Raw genomic sequence first — 19,800 nt, 5'->3', positions numbered from 1 at the left:
GTACAGGGTTTCTCCCCCTGAACAGGCCCATTGGTTCATGACTTACTGGAAGACCTGGGTTTCCTGGGTAGCCTGCAACACCATGAGGACCCTACCGGACAAAATTAAATCTGTCATTGATCATTGTCCCTATCAGACACAAGCATCCCATGTTGTATCGGTGCTACCGAATAGTACAGGAATTCTTATGGATTCACTCCCAACCTTAGTATAGTCAGGTAATCTCAGCACTTACAGATCAGAAATGCAAGGACTATTGTACGTGTATGGAAATTACCCGTATTCCTTTAGGTCCTGGAGCACCGAGCTCTCCTTGGTCTCCCTGTAGAAAGAGAATAAACACTGATAAGTGTAAGTGTAACATTCATCGTGTTAACATGACTGGCTAACGTGTGAGAGTCACATAGGATATTTATAGTGTTAGTGTTAGCAAAACATCTGTATGACTGAGTCCTCTCTGACATTAACGTAAGTGTCCACTGTGACATGAGTGCGACTATGCGTCCTCTCTGACGTCAGTGTGTGTGTGTGTGTGTCCTCTCCGACGTCAGTGTGTGTGTGTGTGTGTCCTCTCCGACGTCAATGTGTGTGTGTGTGTCCTCTCTGACGTCAGTGTGTGTGTGTGTGTGTCCTCTCCGACGTCAGTGCGTGTGTGTGTGTCCTCTCCGACGTCAGTGCGTGTGTGTGTCCTCTCCGACGTCAGTGTGTGTGTGTGTGTGTGTCCTCTCCTACATCAGTGTGTGTGTGTGTGTGTGTGTGTCCTCTCCGACGTCAGTGTGTGTGTGTGTGTGTGTGTGTGTCCTCTCCGACGTCAGTGTGTGTGTGTGTGTGTGTCCTCTCCGACATCAGTGCGTGTGTGTGTGTGTGTCCTCTCCGACGTCAGTGTGTGTGTGTGTGTGTCCTCTCCGACATCAGTGTGTGTGTGTGTGTGTGTCCTCTCCGACGTCAGTGTGTGTGTGTGTGTGTGTCCTCTCCGACATCAGTGTGTGTGTGTGTGTGTGTCCTCTCCGATGTCAGTGTGTGTGTGTGTGTGTCCTCTCCGACGTCAGTGTGTGTGTGTGTGTGTGTCCTCTCCGACGTCAGTGTGTGTGTGTGTGTGTGTGTGTGTGTGTGTGTGCTTTTCAATTAACTTTTAAACTCAGAACAGCTCTTTTATAACTCTTATTTAAGTTCCAATAATCACTACTTTAATTAAATGTTTTACTTAAAACTACTGGTTGCCTCTCTGATGTCAAAGAGGAGTATCCTCTCTGATTTTAATGCATGTCTGTGTTCTTTCTCATAAATATATATGATTTTTGTTATAAAACCAATTAATTTCCAATATTTTTACTGAATTAAGCAACCGTCCCAAGACTTTCTGTGATCGCCCTCTGTTGGTCTTTCACTGCAAGAACATGACACAACACACTATATTACAGACTAGCCCTCAGACCATTTCTTACACAGGCCGAAGAGCATTGGGGCCCTTCCCAGTAACTGACCTTTGATCCCATTGGCCCTGGGTGGCCCTCTGGCCCCGGCAGTCCTGGAAAGCCCATGAGCCCCTGCAAACCGGGCAGTCCTTGCTCGCCCTGAAAGGAAATACACAGGCATGATTACATGGTGAGAAGATGAGCGACCTGTACAGAAGTCTGAATTGGGAGCTGGATCTTTGGCTTTATAGTAGGAGGACTCTGGGTTAAAATTTCTGTGGACTTTTAACCTAATACATACTTTTTAGCAGGATGGCATATCGGTGTATGCTCTTGTCTGCCACTAGGTGGGGATGTAGCTCTCTCTATTACCAATGTGTTGAAATATTCCTTTGACCTGGAAGTCTGCTGTAGTGTGCAGCGCGGGACAAATTTTCGTTTTGGAATTCAGGAGTGGGCGGGAAGTGACCGATATGTCTGCGGGAGAATAGAAATGACTCGTGGGATGCCACAAAAATAATCAAAATAAATAAATATTCCTCAAATATGCTTTTTCTTAGCTTATTTTATCAAACTGTTATTCATGTTTCGTGACGTAATATAAAGCTTAACCGAATAAAAGAAAAATAGGTTATATGACTAATGTGGCTTTTACACTGCCAGCCTTTACGGAAACTTTCGGGAGGACATTGGCGTTTTGGAAGTTCCTCGTCGCTTTCGTGAGCGCAGCTAATGACGGCAGAGCCAACACGAGTCTTTACTTCATGTCAAATTAAGTAAGGGGATATTAGACATTTGGCAGTCCTTTTCCAGTTCAGTTCACCCATCCATCCATTTTCCAAACCGCTTATCCTACTGGGTCGCGGGGCAGTTCAGTTCAATTTATTTTTATTTGTATAGCGCATTTCCGCAACATTACATTGTTTCATTGTGTACAACAAAGTCGAGATCCTCTTGACTTTGGCCATTGCGATAAATGTAACTATGCACTATCATACACTGCGCACAAGCCTGGCATTTCAAGGCTTGCTCTAAAACTCAACGTGAGTTCAGTTTTGGAAGGCCAGACTACAGTGATATGCACGGCAAGCGCTAGCAAATCAAATTTAACAACTGCACTAAAATGAAACACCACAAAAATGTTTGTTCGTGCAGACCGGCAATCTGTTATTGCAAACATTGTTGCAGGTGAGATACTGCTACACTATCAGAAAAAAAGGAGTCCAAGGATACAGCCCCAGTGACAATCAGGTACAAATTGTTACTCTTTTTTTCTGAGAGTGTATGTGTATAATGTGAAAAACGTAGCTTGTTTTAACTGTTAAACGTTGAATGTATCCCGTTTGTTGAGGCTAGAAGTTTGTATTTATTCTTAACCGGAAAATAAGCATACGAGATGTACTTTTGGAGAGTGGGAAGTAGTGGGACAGAACCCCGCAGGCACGGGCAGGGGTTCCTTCCCGCGCAGACCTCTTCTTTGACCCAATGATCTGCAAACAGTCCGGTCGACTCATTAGGCGACACAGGCAGGGCTGCCGACTTTGGTCAGCTAGCTGGCGTGAGATTTTCAATTCGAGACTATTCTGCAAACACGTTTACGCCTGTGTAGCAGTTTTATTACTTTGTGAATATTCTGCAGGGTTTGCAAACTACACTAACGCTTTTGACGCAGCTAATTTTAGCCTTATTATGGAATAACATAGATTTGCCGTAAGATTTCGTGTATAAGCGTGACAGTCTGAAAGCAGGAGTGTCACACCAGATGTGTGAGAGTTGGCGACCCTCCATAGCGCCATCTTCCGTTGGGGGGCTGACTTTCCTATGGGAAATTGGGAGGTGAAGTCAATGGGGAGGAGGGGGCGAAGCTTGTCTAGGGCTTCGCGCCATTTTAGTATAAGTAAATACCCGCAATTCAGAGTTATGCTCTTTTATGTGCGTGTTGTTTTCGAATCCATTGACACCAAAATTCTTTTCGGTCACTGTCTGTCCTAATATCCTAAATCCTACGGATGTTTTCTTTGGCAGCACAGCCGATGACGCCAATTTTTGTAAGACTTTCCCATTCTCCAAAAACCTGGCTCTCACAGACTGAGGAGGACGAGGAGGAAGAGCAAGATGCCTTGGAGCACAGACTAAGCCATCTTATGGGAACCGGGCTGCCTGCCAAGGGTAGCTCGGCACGTGTGGACGGCAGGAACTGACATCGTCACGTTTACATGGAGTACCGGGGGAGCATTTCAAATGCAGGAAGCAGCACAGGATGCAGTGGATTCTGAACACACAAAGCAACGCATACACACACACACACACACACACACACACACAGCAACGCATACTCACACACACACAGCAACGCATACTCACACACACACAGCAACGCATACTCACACACACACACAGCAACGCATACTCACACACACACACAGACTCACACACACACAGCAACGCATACTCACACACACACACAGCAACGCATACTCACACACACACACAGACTCACACACACACAGCAACGCATACTCACACACACACACAGCAACGCATACTCACAGGCACACAATTAATCAGCCAGTGGTTCTCTCCCTCTCCCTCTCTCTCTCTCACACACACACACACACACAGCAACACACATTCATAGGCACACATATAATCAACCATTGAATCACACACCCACAAACATAGATTAGGTATGTGTATCTTTGTGGGGACTCTCTTACTATGGTGAAAACTCTAATCCCAACATGACAATCCTAACCCCACCCAGCCTTAACCTTAACCATAAGTAACCAAACTAAATACAAGACTTTGGCATTGTTAGTTTTTGATTGCAGTCACAGATTTTTATAAAGTTGAGTTTCTCTTTCTGAAAAATGTCACCACAAGGTCAAAATAACGGGTTTGCAAAGTAACAGTTGGTCCCCGCAATGTAATTCATACATGACCACACACACACACACACATCTGTTCAGTTTCAATCACTGCAGCCCAGCTGTGTCCTGCTGATTTTCCCACTGAGATGCAGCAATGTCCCTCTGAATATCCAGTCAAAAGCGAGACTATGTCCACAGCTACAGACAGAATTGTCTGAGCAAGACGCAGCACCCAATGAGGGAAGGAACAGACGGGGCGACTCCCTCTCTGCTGATGTTTGTTCAAAGTGATACTCATTCAGAACTTCATTAGAGCACAGTTACATTTTACTCCAGCCTGATTTCACAATGATGGCGGCTGCATCATCGAAATGGAAGCAAATAAGTTCCAATCCACACCCCTGAGTTTTATGTCAGACAGAACTTTGCACCTGCTGTTTCTTAAGAAAAAAACAAAATAAGATCCAGCGTTTGAGCTTCACATATAATATTTCACTTTAGATGTCATTGAAAGCTGCAGAGAAGAGAAGCAGGTGCATGAGATAAATCTTAGCTGTGCAGTCACTGGATGGTGGAGGAACAGCTCTGCTCCGCTTTGGATGCACGGTGAAGGTTTGCATGCTTACCTTCGATCCCTTCACGCCGCTGCAGTCACACTTGCCGCATGATGATTCCAAGCAGCCCTGGGGAGACAGGAGACACAGCGCAGAAGCATCAACCGAATGCACGCGGGCCAAACAGCTGCATTGTAGATTCTCATCTTGACCACCAGGGGGCAAAAAGAGCCACACACGGGGATCGGTGGGTTTGGCGTTTTTTTTTTTTTTTTTGGAGTTTTGATTCCTGCTGTCAGCAAAATATAATTTAGGTGCAGCAAGTGATAGGAGGGTTAATCGCTAAAGTTAAACATTTAATATGAAAAGTAAAACTTTGGACCCCAAAGAGCAGCAAAAAAAGTCTGCCATAATAAAAAGAATTTTTAAATTATTAGGATTTATTGATCAGTGACAATGAATTATATAATTAAGCAAAATACACGGTAAATGTTTTGTTGTACAAATGATTAGAAAATGTTTTGTTTAGCTTTCTTACAGTAAAAACACATTAATATATAGGTCTTCAGAAGCCAAATGTACCATACTGTGTGGACTACAGATTAACAAGGAACTATGCAATGTCAGTGCCCACATGGGTCTCCCTGAATATGTGTATTATGGGAAATTGTGGCTCTGCTGTAAATAGAGCAAGTGCAGCAGGGTCAGGATGGGGTGTGGATGAGGTTACGGCGACAGCAAACTGACCAGATGGCCCTACAGGAATGGGGAACAAATATGATCTGTCCCATCCTCACACGCAAGCTCAGATCTTCCATGCGAGTTCGTATATATGGGGTTAACAGGTCGCTACTTATCTTTTGATGAATGTGGACATCTAGCATGGAACAAGTAAATCATGTTTTATATGCATCTACGTGATCTTCAGAGTTAACCAGGAAACATCTGGACGCAGCCCGGGAACCGGACTATGACAGCTCCCATACCCCCACCCCCATGCCCGCCCCCCCCATCCCCTCCCCCGCCCTTGCCTCTCCCAGCCAGCTGTTCTAAAGTCACGTGTGGAGTCTCCGGCCAAAGTCTGCAGGCATCTGTGGCAGCGTGTGTAATTCTGGCCAGAGAGGCAGGCTCAACAAGCACACCCCCGCCCGCCCCCACTGCGTAGCCTTGGCTCCCATGTCGAGGTAATTGGATCAGTATGTGAGGACTCTGGTCCAGCTTCTCCCACTGCCAGTCCCAACCTTTAAACCCAGTCCATCCTCAGGTGGATGGTCTTCTGTGTACCAACCCACCACAGTGACTTATGACGGAATGCTTGTAATTATCAAAGCAAAACGTTGCTCCTGGCAGCTTCCCTCTCCCCCCCCCCGCCTGATCGTCACTCTCGTCTTTTCACATTTTTTTCTCCTATGTTTTGTTTCAGATCCTTTTTATCAATCTTGGAGACGCTGCACTGCTGAATCACTACACTGCTGTAATCCTGGGCACAACAGTCTTAATGACATAAGTGTGACTGAAAACAACTGGTTTTCAGTCAAAGAACGGAAAAGCAAGGAAGGCGTGTTGCTGGCTGAGCAAAGCGATCCAGCTCACAGGAGCTCGAGGGGGAGGTATTTGGTCAGTAGCATTCAGCACAGGCCATTTGGTTAATGGCTTATCTGTGCTACATAATCAGAGTTGGGGGGGGGGGGGCGTTTTTTTCCCGTTAAGAAAATTCAGGCCAATCTTGGAATTTGTAAATGTGCAAAAGAGTGTGTCTGTTTCCTAGCAACTGGTACTTTACCAGTACACTGTCCAGAATCCAGTGCTGCAAGGTCATTTCCTGTTAGACTCTTTGGGGACTGGGAGAGTTTCTGCCCTCAGTCGTGCCCATGTAGTGTTCCTGCAAAATAACCATGGACAGATGGAATTATGTTCAGCCACGTCTGCGTCATGGAGCAATAAGTAGTAGGAAGCTTTAAGAACCTGATCTCCAACAACGGTATCAGCACGTGGATGAACATCTCATCTATGCACAGCCAGAGCATCTGTCACAAAGGAGCCAGAATCTGTACCCATAGTCACTGATATATCCGGTCTGTGTTATAAAAGATCTTCTCTTCTTGCCCGTTAAGACATAACATATTAACAAACATGGAACATTTAAATATAATTATCCATAGCTTGCAAACTTGGCCGTATCTGCAGGTAGTACGAGAATCCAGGAATAAATATGTATTTATATACACTATATGGACAAATATCTTCGGATACCATTATTAACTACAGGAAATTACTCATAAGCCACACCTATTGCTGAGATACAGGTGTGTAATGAAGCACACAGCCATGCAACCTCCGGTATCAAACACTGGCAGCAGAATGAGTCATACAGAAGAGGCTAGTCAGCCCAGCCCCGTCATTGGACACCATTGGACACCTTTCCAACGAATCATTTCTCCCCATTTCTGTCCAGCTAGAGCTGCCCTGCCACACCCAGCTGATTGTAGATAACAGTATAGAGTAAGACTTCTGAAAAATCATACATCCACAAAACCCAAAATCAGACATGGCATGCTAAACCTGTCAACATTCTTATCGGTCGGACAGACACAAAGCGGGAAGGAGAACTACAGGGCCCTGTCATCCGCCCAAACAGCCTGACAGGAGATGCACCTGAACCAGTGTGTAGATGGGCGGCCACAAACTCAGGCTAGGCAGGCGCATCAGCTGAATCACCTTTCCTGTGTGTACTTTTTCGCCCAGGACTGGCTGATTGATATCTCACACCACGCTAATCTCCAGCATCTTCAAAGCACCGCAGGAGACTTTGAAATGTACTTTATATTTCCTATTTCAGCTTGTTGTGCTCTTCCAGGAGCCCAAACAGGAGATGAGAAAGATCATAAAAAGACAAAACTGCACAATTAGTTTCTCTGCTATTGATGTACGAAATCCAGAGTCCTGACTGAAAAGAGCCTGACGGAACCATTGTCTGGCCTTTATTATACTTTAATGTTACTAGAGTTCTTGTACTCTAGATAAACTATCAGTCCATCCATCTTCCACCCGTACAGGATTGTGAGCTAACAGAATGTCATTAATTGCAAACTAAACATAAAGACACAAGCCTCTCTACTGTTCACTTTCAGCTGCCTGGACGTCATAGCTGCAGAATGTGCTACCAGAAATCAGAGGCACGCCAAATATCAGAAAGGATAGCCGGCATCAGATTGTCAGACTGGTGTGTGTTTATGTGGCATGTTCTCACCCAGATCTACTCCTGAGACTACAGGCAAATTTCCTTCAGTCCCGACTTTGCTAGGGTTACCATATTTGGTGAGATGAAAAAAGGGGACAGGTCAAGGGCTCAGGATGTCATTGAGTTTTTGCTTTCACCGACCGACCAATCAGGTAGTACTTCTCTCGTGAATATTAATGAGTTTTCCATAACCAACCTGTAAAACGGAAATCCGCCTTATCACGTATCCGTGATATTGACATGGCCTCCCCGGTGAGCACAGTGTCTGAAATATACCCTGAACTGTAGGGTTGGGTGGATATCCAGGTGTGTGTTTGTGTGAATATCCAGTGCGAGTCAGTGGAGAAGCCTCCCCCCACTGCATAACGGCCACTCAGTCCGCACAGACCACCTTATCCTGCCTTATATGGCGGCTCACTGCCTCTTTCCCCCACTATGCGACCTCCTTTGGGAAGTCAACATCATCTTCCCTTCTGAGATTCTGTTTGCTGGTGATCAGACCATAGCACACATGTAAGGCGTCTGCGCCTAGATGTTTTTGTCTGTATGCCCCCCCCCCCCCCATGGAGAGACTCTGGCTCTCCTTATTAGGGGCTAACATAACTGAGAAAGCATTACACATGCACCTTCCAAGAAAGGAGCTGAAGTGACAGAGGGTAAACACCCTGTGAGCGCAACAGCCAATCCTGGGGCTGCTGCGGGGGCACCTGCTGCCCCTCACCACGGACACCCCCACTGTGAACCTTCAAGGGGAAGATGCTTCCATCACCAACCCCCCCAAGCAAGCCCTCCTGACAAAGATTCCCACCACCAACCTCTCCAACAGAGACATCCCCCACGACCCCGCACCACACAGAACCCCCCCCCCCACCATTGAAAGAAACTGGCATTCACTGCTTTTCTGGCAGTTACTCGGTTCGGAATCATCAGTTACTCTATAGCTGTTTAAACAGCTGTGTGTCATACTGGAGCAGAGAATGACAGGAGAATGACAGCTAAATGATGGTTCTGTGCCGCCTTTATAACAGCTGCAAAAACGTTTCTCACCAGCAGGGGGCAAAACATACTCCTCAGCTCTTGTATTCATGTAGGTACAACAATATCATACATAAATGACACCAAAGGGTCTTCGGCATGAACAGTTGCATGTGACCAACATGGTTCCTTTTGTACTATATGTGAAAATATGCCCAGAGCAGACAGGTTGCAGGCATGTTTCATTGGTTCCTATCATATACACATCTGTGCCTTAAACTGTTGATATGGTCTACCTGGAACCTTCAGTTCTCTGAAGGAGAGTTATCTAGAGTATGCTTGGAGGAGAACACACGTAGCTCACATTCAGGTTTTTGAATTCATCCCTGGACTGAAGTCAGATGTGTGTATCTGTCCGTCACAGCTGGTTCTAGACCCTATTTTATCAGTGTATGTTCTGCATTTCCGTATATGTTCTGTACCCTCCTCACGGCAAATATTATTGTAGACCCCCCCCCCCACTCAGATCCTAGAATCCTCACTGCTGTATAATGTCTGTGTTCCATTTTCTGCACAGTGCTTTATACTTTCCCATAAATGCTGTATTTCCTATAGTTCCAATGACGCGTCAGGTCACCATTTATGGTCTTGAGTGCCGCTGGCTTCTGATGAGCCACAACTGCTCTCAGGTAAATCCCAGGAACAGGTGAGGTTCATCAGCAGCCGGGTAGGATAGAAAACCTACTGGACAGTAGCCCTCCAGCACCGGAGTTGAAGATTCCTCCTCTAGGAGATTTCAAATTCAGAAGTGATGTTCTGCAGCTCTAGATCAACACAGAAAAATTCTTGTACTTTCTCCTCTCCAAATTAAATTTTTATGCACCAGCAGATTGTCGCCATGCATCATGTAGCCCTGCCCATCAAAACATTGTTTTTATCATTGTTTAGGCCAAACCAAAACAAGGGCCCCTCGGGTCTGGGACAGCCTCAACATTATCTACGGCAGGAAAAGCGCCGGGACTCTTAAATGAGGCGTGCCTTTCCTCCCCCTGCGACCTTTTACTGTGCTGAAGGAGGCACCCCCATTATTTCGTTTCTTGCTTCCAACAGTTGTCAACCCTTCATTAACAGCTGTGGTATGATGAAGGGTCATATAATTACATTATTGGCTGATAACGAGTGCCTGAGGTGGGTATCCATGTAATGAGTGGGTGGGGAAGCAGATTGCAGTGCCCATGCAGTGGATGGCTGTCCCATGGTCATATCAGCAGCAATCTCCAACACAAACTATGTTAATGGCCTCCTGCTTACATGTGAGCCCAGATGCAGCACACATATAAATCTCACTTTAACAGCCTTATGCTCCCATATTCATGGACTGAGCAGGCAAGTCAGTCAACCCACCCATCCATCCATCTATATATTTCTATACCCGCTTGTCCTATGCAGGGCTGCAGGGGTCTGGAGCCTATCCTGGGAGCTATGGGTGCAAGGCAGGTACACTAATAACCCAGGATGGGGCCCCAAACCATCACAGGGCACACTTACTCACATACCATTCACAAGCAGATTCACTGGCAGATACTCTGGCAGCTGCAATTCACCTTAGCATGTTTGTGGACTGGGTGGGTTGGGGGGGGGGGGGGGGCAACAGTGCTAATTACTGCCCCCCCCCCCCCCCATGCCACCCCCGGTAAACCAACCCACTTCTCCAGAATCCGTGCATTGTTCTGGGCTGCTCATTTCTCTATTCCCTAAAGGACCGTCAATTGGGAAAATATCCTCTGTCTACAGACAAAACACAACCTCTCATTTATCATAAGCGCTTCTATGTGGGTTTGAGGGCAACACTGAATTCTTAAAGGATGTTAACTTGACTCCTCATTCCTGCTCAGAAGGTGGTTCCTCACACGTCCCACAATGTGCAGAGCTGACTTCAATCACAGCTGGTCCAGGGAAGCAAGTGACTCCAACAATCCTTATGTCACACACATAAAATGCTCTTCATGTGTTTCATGGGTTTTACTGCATGTTTATTCCAAACAACATCAAGTCCAGACACATTCTATTTAATATGCCGTAAAAGCCATTCAAAGTTGAGCGTTGAGCTTCGGTCATCCCTTGAAGAAGGAATATCAAAAAAAAAAAAAAAAAAACGCAGATATGAGTTTCATTCAATTTAGAGAAACAAACACACTAAAACTCAACTGCAAAATCATCTGGAAATACCCATTTAGATAACAGAGCTTCAAAGGACTAGACTGACCGCCTTCCAGATCAAATAAGGCATCCCAGCGACATCTAATGACTCCTTTGCTGAAGAGTGCGTCACAAAAAACATCTGAATACTGTCTATACCAGTGCATGATGTCATAGCATCCATGAGCACAAGACGAAACAATCCAGATCAGTACAGCTTAGAAAGATTTTAATCTAAAAGAGATATAGAGATTCTGCTACCGCCATTTCCTGGCTTCTCGGCAAAGGAGATCCCCAGGCAGCAATAATGAAAAGCCAATGAAATGTCAGTTGCCGGCGTTTCCTAGCACAGTCCTCAGGGGTCAGCCCACCGTGACTGGTGCCACATGAGCAGACCAGGTATACAACCTAGATGCCACTATGTAAGACCCTCCATGAACTTGCATCTTTTGGGCAAGCGGTTAGGGAAAGGCACAGATCCAGCAGTTTCTGAAGGACATGTGTCCAACTAAGTATAATGAACACAAACCTATCAATGTATAAAGCACACAGGTCCAGTAGTGTCTGAAAGACACCAGTCCAAGACTTTTTCAAGGATGCAGTCAGAACGTTTTCGGAATATCACAGCTTAAAAATGCATGAAGGACACAAGTCTGCAATAATCTAAAGCCAAACCTGCAGAGTGCATCTCTGATTTCTAGGATGTTTAATGATCTACAGCTCCTGACACTTCCCATCTTTGCAATTTCTCTGTTGGCACAATTGTTGGGGTGTTTTCCTCTAATACAAATATCAATTTTTCATCAACAAAACAAAATTCTCTGCGTCTACACTGTACCAGTTTGGTCAGGACCCCTATTTTGCACAGAGCAAAAGCAAAAATTTGCTCTGGCCAAAATGAACCAATGTATGTAAATGTAAACGCTGGCAATGTTGATGTGTCTGCCATTCCGGCAGCCCAAACTCTGGATTTAACTCTGGAGGATCTTTCTGGGATTGCTCCCACAAGGGAGTCTCACAGAAAGCTGCCACATCTCACCAGTGTCATGAAAATCTCTCATAATCATGCCTGCAGCTGTCCCAATAACCGTGGCCTGGTGCAGAGCGATATAAGAACAATTGTTTGGCAGTCCCCTTGAAGATTCCACCAAGAAATAAATTTCTCTCTAAAGCCCAGCTGAAAAAAAAAGCCTTAATGCGGCTTAAGTCAAAGGTATGTGTGACCGACAGAACTATGAAGAGGCAACAGCACAGCTAATGGAACGGGCAATTTAATATAAACTACTTTGATTTGGTGGAACGATTCAGAGCAGCCAGATAGATAGATAGATAGATAGATAGATAGATAGATAGATAGATAGATAGATAGATAGATGAATGATTGAACGAACGAACGAACGAACGAACGAACGAATGAATAAATAAATGAATGAAAGAACGAATGGAGAAACAAACAGAATAGGTGTATCTACAAATACTGACTCTACCTCAATTACTTTCTCAAAACCCTTTTCATTTCCCTAAGCATTCCTTTAATTTGTCTATTTGGGTTTTAAGAGTGTAAGTTGCCTACAGCAGGAAATTACTAGAAAATTGGTAAAAGAAAGAGCATATCAGGCAGTGGAAATGCTCAAATGATCATGAAAATGAAAAAAAAATAAAAACATTCAACAGTTAGCGTAAAAGACAACTGTTAACTGTACAAAACAACGAACAAAAACAGCAAAGAACAAACCAAGTGTTTGGCTCTCATGAGGCAGTTTGCATTTGTTCTTTGAATGAAAGAAATTACTAGGATTACTAGGAATGAGGGGATGGGTGTCTGCCCCTTTTCTTTGAACAAATAGGGTATTGAGAACAAACCAGAATGCCCAAAGTTGTTATCTGTGCAAGAGTGCCAGCTCTCGCCAACATGCAGTGCCTTGGTTTGGCAGATTAAGAAAAGCCATGTCCCTTCGATATCGTCTCATGCTCACTGGCAGCAAGAGTGTTTCCTTCACTTTTATGGTCACAAAGACAAGAAGGGCTGGGCCAACTCAGCTTCCGGAATGTTCCGCCGCTTGCCAACACTGGAAGAAGTCTGTTACCTGAGGGACGTGACCACGCCCCTGTAACTTCAACAGTCAGCACTGGCAAAGTAGACAAAACAGAACAGTGTGCCAGGCACCCAGAACACACTCAGCCACTCTCTCTCTCATCCATGTTTATAAGCTGTACCTGCAGCTGATAGCTGGTATTTCGCAGTTTGTCCTCGCCTGCCCAATCCTCCTTGTGTTTATTCCGCCTTTCATCACACTTTCATCCCAGACTGTATCAGAGTGCAGGGTGGAGATTCATCCCAACGTCAGATAACGCAGAGATACACGCACCCATGTGCACAGCGCTTTGAGCCTGTTACCTGTGGGTTTCCTGACTGCAGAGACAGAGATTGTTGCTGATGGGGAGATTGGCTGGGTTGCCCACACTAACAGCCTGTACCAGATGGCACCAAATATTATGGGACTAATACCCTGTTTAGTTACTACTCTTCTCAAGAAATTTAAGTTAGACCTCCATGGAACTACGCCACTAATAAGCCAAGGCTGTTTCACTAACAGTATGAGGCTGCCAGTGTTACACTAACATGGGGAAGTGCTATTGGTTAATCTTTAAGTTTTATAAGCTTCTTACTGATGTCCAACACAGCTATTTATAAAAAGGTATAACACATTACCGCCATGTTTATTATGCATTAAAAATACTTCATGAAGCTCTCATCTATAATACACTATAAATACCTTCATAATGCATTATAATTGTCAGTATAAGCCATTATAATGCATTATGAAGGTATCTATAATGCATTATACATGAGTGTTTCAAGTATAGTGTTACCAATATTATTTCAATTTCTAAAAATTTTAAGGCCTAAACTAAAGTCCAAAGATTTCACAAATGTTGAGAAGCATTTTTCCCTGGTATTTAGACTGCTACACGTGTGGGGCGCCTCTGTGAGACCATAGAGAAAGCAGAGTGAAGGAGCTGCTTTAGACAGCCATTAAGCTTCCTGTTGCAAAGACACACCCAGCTTTGTATCACATACAAGTGACCCGTGCGGCATCGCCATGGAAACCATGTCTCAGCGTAGTTTTATGCATTCGACCAGATGCAGATTGATTCCAAGATCTGAGCAAGTTAGTCATGCATGTGAACATAAACAACGCAGTAACACGCACTGAAATGCTCCACAAAACACAAGTAATTAAAAAATCATTAAATGCAGCAGGTCACCCCCAGCTACTGGAATCTTATCCAGTCCGTTTTGGCAAAATGGTCTTACTGTGGGAATTCAAGTCTGGTAGCTTCTGAAGTGATCTGTGGACCCTACCATGCTCTCCCACACAGCCCCAGCAGGAGAGCTGTGCACATTATTAACCTTTGGTCAACTTTTGTTCATTTTGTCTGTTTCTCTACAGGAACTGAGTCCTTAATTCCCAGACATTCCTGCTGTTTGTTTGTCTTATTGGTAATTAATAAGCTCTCGTCAGGCGAGCTGACCAGAGATCAGAGCCATTTGGAAAGCCGTTTCATACCATCAGTTGTACTCCTGGGATCTAAGGCAGGACACCCCCCTCACAGACACACACATACATACACACTCCCCCCACACCCTGTTGGAATTCAGCAATGCACAATGTGGTTACAGAAATAACAACAGCACTTTCAGTATACAGGGCCCCAAAGGCATGCGAGTGGCTGTGTCTGTTTATGAAGCATTCTGATAATCTCAAAGGACATTGCGAAAATCACCAGGATGATAATGTGGGCAATCACTAAATACCAAGAGCAGGAACATGGGCAATATTTCAGGGCTACCAGCGTACTGACTATTAATTATCAATTTAGGACAAGTATCCTGCTCAAGCAGAACCAGGTAAGATCTGAATCAACACCCCTGTATAATGTCTGCAGTGCTAGACTATACTTCTCTCGCCCCCCCCTACCCCCCCCCCGGGAGTGTTGGGTTTATAACCCAGTCCTGTCCAGTCAGCTTTAATGCCGACCCCCCTGCGGACAAGCTTATTTACAACATGACGGAGCAACTTTACAGCTGCAAAAACATACTGTCCACCTGTTTGATGCTTGCAGTGATTCTCCATTGCAGGGCTGGACCGGCCATATGGCATACCGGGCAAAAATTCATTTGTGGGGGAAATCCCCCCTCCCCCTCCAATCAGCAGATTTTATCATTGGTGCGTATGAGTGGTGAGTCCACAGAAATGGACCAATGAGGTGAGCTTCAGTCTCAAGCAATGAAAATATTAAAAGAGACGGAAGGCTTTAAGCCCTTGAAATGTGACATTTCATGATAACAGCACAAGAAGGAGTGAGATGACATGGACAAGGGCAGAGATACTCCCACCAACATCTCAGGTGCCACAGCATGGTCGCGGCTGAGGACAAGGTCTCTTTTAATGCTTTTAATATGATTGGTGTCTTTTGTGGCCCTTTACGTACTTATTGTATTGTATATATACAGCCGGAAAAAAATTCAATTTCACGCAATGATGAGAGACAACATTGTTACTCACTCAGCCACCAAAACAGCTCTTGATTGGATTAGCTGTTCATTCAGCAACAATATGAGGTCAAGTCGTAAGTCAGAAGGAAAAAAAAACAATGTGCAGGAAAGCTGTAAAGTAAATAGTGATTTGTTGATTCCTCTGCGAGGCGCAAACTGTCTGTGTGTGGCTGAAGCTGATTGGTGGAGATGCTTGTCCTTCAGAGGAGACCCTGCCACCCCAGGCACATAGCCCCTGTTCCTGTAAGGCTGGGTCATGAGCAGAACCACAAGTGAGTCTGACTGACCATCTCACAGGTTCGTAGGCAGCTTTTTAGTTCCATCTTAGCTCCAGGTTGATCCTACCATAGGGCCTTAAGGCCTTCATCTCCTGGTGAGGTGAGACCTGATCAGACCTTGATCCCCTTGTCTGGCTAAACAGAAACTGGACTGGATTTCAGCACTCACTCCTTCTCCAGATGAAGTACGGGGGCATGTTGGAAGGCAGCGGGGGTCAGGGATGGTGCAGGCTCCCAAATGCGCTGAAGAAATGGGGAAATGTTTCGGGAAACAGAACTGCAAGGTCAGTGGTCACGTCTGCACACCCAAGACAGCCGGGGTGGAGAAATGACATTCTTTCCCATAATTCCACACCAGGTGATAATGTGGTTGTGTGTTTTTTTAACATGCCGGTGATTCTTCAAAAGCACTGAATTGATCTGGCCTTCCTTTCTTCTGCAGCCTTAAGTCTTCCTGTTGAGTGGTGGCATTAGATACAGGCTGAAACTAATCAGTGTGGAGCTGAGATGTGACAATGCCCAGTAAAATGTCCAGTATGGGTGACTCCATTAGTTGGCTGGAACGAGTCAACACCCCTTGTGGTACCACAATGCATCTATGTTTACAGAATTAAACATGGCTGAGAGCAGACGTTTCAATACAATCATTTTTGAATCGGCCAAACCCGAATACGAACTCTGAAAGGAAACTGGTGCTGAAAAAAACGTTGTTTATACGTTCCTTCTCCCGTTCAAACATAAACAAACTCCCTTTGTTGAGCAAAACACTGATCTCTCACCGACCCAAGAGATCCAGACTCCAAACTTGCTCGAGCATCTTCTATCTACAACACGCGTGTCAAACTCCAGTCCTGGGGGGCCGGAGCCCTGCACATTTTTGGGTTCCCCCTCATTTAACACACCTGATTAAACTCCTTGTACTAATTACCAAACAGCTCTTGAGCTGAATCATTTGTGGTGGAACAGGGAAAGAACTAAGTTACACAGGGCTGCGACCCCCCAGGACTGCAGTTTGACACCCCTGCTCTACAACATCATACGCCTCACATTGGTATTACAATAAATAATCCACCTCTATTGAAAAACCGCTGTTCAGATATATGAAAATGAAGATATGAAAAATCATATTTTTCTGATTTCTTATCATAGTTGTTCACTTGAGTAAATTGCTCTTTACTGTCATCAGACTGGCCTACTGTTGCTTACGTTACTGCATTACATTAAATCATACATTTTCAGATAAGTACTCTGCCACAGACTGAAACCACAACTGCTCGTGCCAAAACAACTTCCTAACCACTGAACAATAAAACACCCCCTGCTTCTATTGATTTGGGTTTTAACTTCAACTTTTTTTATCATATACACACACAACGTTATAACATTTCTCTCTGCTTCTGATCTGTCAGCATGCATTTATTTAAAGACCTTTTATTATATTATCATATTATTTTTAAGGCGCTATCTGGTCAAGGCCAGACCCCGAGTCGTAGGGCCCCCCAGCATTTTACAGCGTATGTAGGGGTCCAACAATGCCTTGAGCCCAGGGGCCCCCACCCTGCTAAACTAAACCGTGCATCTGGTATTATCTAAAGCTTTGTAAATTCTCATAATCTCAAAATCATCGCGAGAGATTTTGTAGATACCTAAGTCAGTGGGCTCCTGTTACTGCTGAGGTTAGCTTTTAATTCTATGATTTCTTTTTTAATATTCTATGATACTGACTGCTTATTTTTCATATGATCGTACACATTGAAGGGGCTTATGGGCATATCTGCAGAAGAACACAGAAGTACAGAGACCTTGCTGAGAGAAGTCAGTGTCCATTTGCCTTAAAGCAAGGTTCAAAGCTAGAACTGACAAAACCGCCTGGTTTTAAACAAGCGGTCGGTTATATTTGGGAAAAGGGATCCAGGGTTTTTTATTGTTTTGTGGTGGAAGTTTTTTTTTTAGCCATTGCATAAACATAGCCTTATTAAGCATATTCATCTCGGAACCGTTGCCAGTATGTAATCATCCAGGTTCGCATAAAATACGTGAAGCTTACTAATGTCTGTGAAAACTGCATTTTACTGACGTTCGCTGTTTGCAGACATTTGCAGATACACAATCAATCATTAGAAACTCATTAAAACAATCGTAATTTTCAGCCTCTTGCAGGCTACAACTTAAATACGCGTGGACGAGCCGCCGTAGCGCTGGTTACTACACCATACCGCCTGGCTGTGACAAAAAAAAATCACAGAAATGGTCTTCCCAGCCTCTACCTATTTTCGAGACTGTTACCTTGACGATATCCGTTCCTTCTAGGAAAATAAATGAACGTTTACATAAAATTCCATGCAATAAAATAAATATTTGCAGCGCTATCCCGATCATCTACATAATAAGCCTGCGTAAATTGCAGTGGGGCGTATACAGGATAAGCTACGTGAAAGTCGCTATATTTCCTGGAAATGATCGATTTACTGAAATTATTGTGACACTTGAAGGCTATTTGACTGAACCTGTTCAGTGTTAAAAGTCATACCTTTCACCTCTTTCAGAAGCAGGTTGCAACGATATTGCAAACTTGCGTTTATGACTCCTACCAAAGTCAAAGAAACCCTGAAAAGAGCAAATCACAAATGGCCAGTATTATATAATAATAAAACTCAAGGTTTGAATTTAAGTTTGTACTCACATCAGCTGTAGCCCGGTGTAGGTTAGTGAAGACCATGAAAAATAAGACGATGTGTGACAGCATGGTAATTTAAGAAAGTCTTTTAAGATCGCTCTCCTAACGGGATAGTCCGTCGCTTCTTATTTTATCTGTCTCTTTTGTATCATTGAAGTTTATGGACCGCATTTGACTTCATCTTTGCTTCGCTTTGATACCGTTGTGAGTTTTTGCCCACAGAAACTTCTTGTTCTTCTTCGCACCCCACCCCTCCTGTTAGACATGACCACCCCCGTTCACGTCTTTCTCTAAGAAACCACCACTTGCATTTCTTGCTGCTTAGCGCAAAGTTTCGTCCTCATCTTTTTAGTAGTCGTTGCAGGTATATTTTGTAATTTCTCCAGGACGTGGGATACTTTCTCTCGGGAAAGATATTGTTTCATGCCCAAGGTGGGTGCCTGACAGTCCAGAAGTGAAGTTCAGCTGGATGCGAGGAAACAGGCAGTTCTGACCGCCGCTGTAAGTGTTTTCTGCTTACGATGTTATAAAACGTAAATGCATTTTATATATTTTTAACTGTTCCCTAGGCGCACATTCTTATAATTCACGTATCTTCCGGATAGCAAGCGTTTCAAATCGTTTCAGCGGCTCGAAATGCATTTTCCACGATAATCAGTGCAATGGTTTATTTATGAGGAGTTGTAAACTTTTGTCAAAAATAAAAATCTCAGGTCAAGATGCACTAGCTGTTGGAAAACAACTGAGGAAATAATCAGAATGAACTTTGAAGTGCCGGTGCGCGGAATGATGTGGGTTCATCGCCGCAAAGAATTGAACACATGGCAAGTACACTATTCACTCATTCAAATGTATAGAATAAGTTTTGCATACGTTCAGTCTATTACTATCTTGTTCATACTTTTATTTATTTATTTACAGGTGTATTATACTGTGTTTCACAGTATTCCATCTTCTGACGTCTGAGGTGGAAGCAGTAAGTTCTTTTTTTAAACTCATTGAACCTTTTAATTTTTTTAATGTATTCGTT

At 44.3% G+C, this 19,800-nt stretch overlaps 2 protein-coding genes across 3 annotated transcripts in view; one reads left to right on the top strand and one right to left on the bottom strand.

The window, feature by feature from the left end:
* col4a1 (collagen, type IV, alpha 1) overlaps positions 1–18,992 on the bottom strand; it is a 36,688-nt gene extending 17,696 nt beyond the window's left edge. Inside the window, exons 1-5 of the mRNA XM_048973655.1 lie at positions 18,777–18,992; positions 4,912–4,968; positions 1,485–1,574; positions 278–322; positions 47–91 (exon numbers count right to left, since the gene is read on the bottom strand). Coding sequence (XP_048829612.1) covers positions 47–91; positions 278–322; positions 1,485–1,574; positions 4,912–4,968; positions 18,777–18,839 — 300 coding nt within the window. The 5' untranslated portion in view covers positions 18,840–18,992. The remainder of the gene's footprint in view (positions 1–46; positions 92–277; positions 323–1,484; positions 1,575–4,911; positions 4,969–18,776) is intronic.
* Positions 18,993–19,065: 73 nt separating this feature from the next.
* Positions 19,066–19,800, top strand: part of col4a2 (collagen, type IV, alpha 2) — a 48,453-nt gene continuing 47,718 nt past the window's right edge. For both annotated transcript variants that reach the window (XM_048972554.1, XM_048971931.1), the window contains exons 1-3: positions 19,066–19,271; positions 19,484–19,594; positions 19,692–19,746. In XM_048972554.1, the coding sequence (XP_048828511.1) occupies positions 19,530–19,594; positions 19,692–19,746 (120 nt within the window). In that variant the 5' untranslated portion in view covers positions 19,066–19,271; positions 19,484–19,529. The remainder of the gene's footprint in view (positions 19,272–19,483; positions 19,595–19,691; positions 19,747–19,800) is intronic.

Source organism: Brienomyrus brachyistius, chromosome 1, assembly GCF_023856365.1.
Source record: "Brienomyrus brachyistius isolate T26 chromosome 1, BBRACH_0.4, whole genome shotgun sequence".
NCBI lineage: Eukaryota > Metazoa > Chordata > Actinopteri > Osteoglossiformes > Mormyridae > Brienomyrus > Brienomyrus brachyistius.
This window is presented reverse-complemented; position numbering and strand designations above follow the sequence as displayed.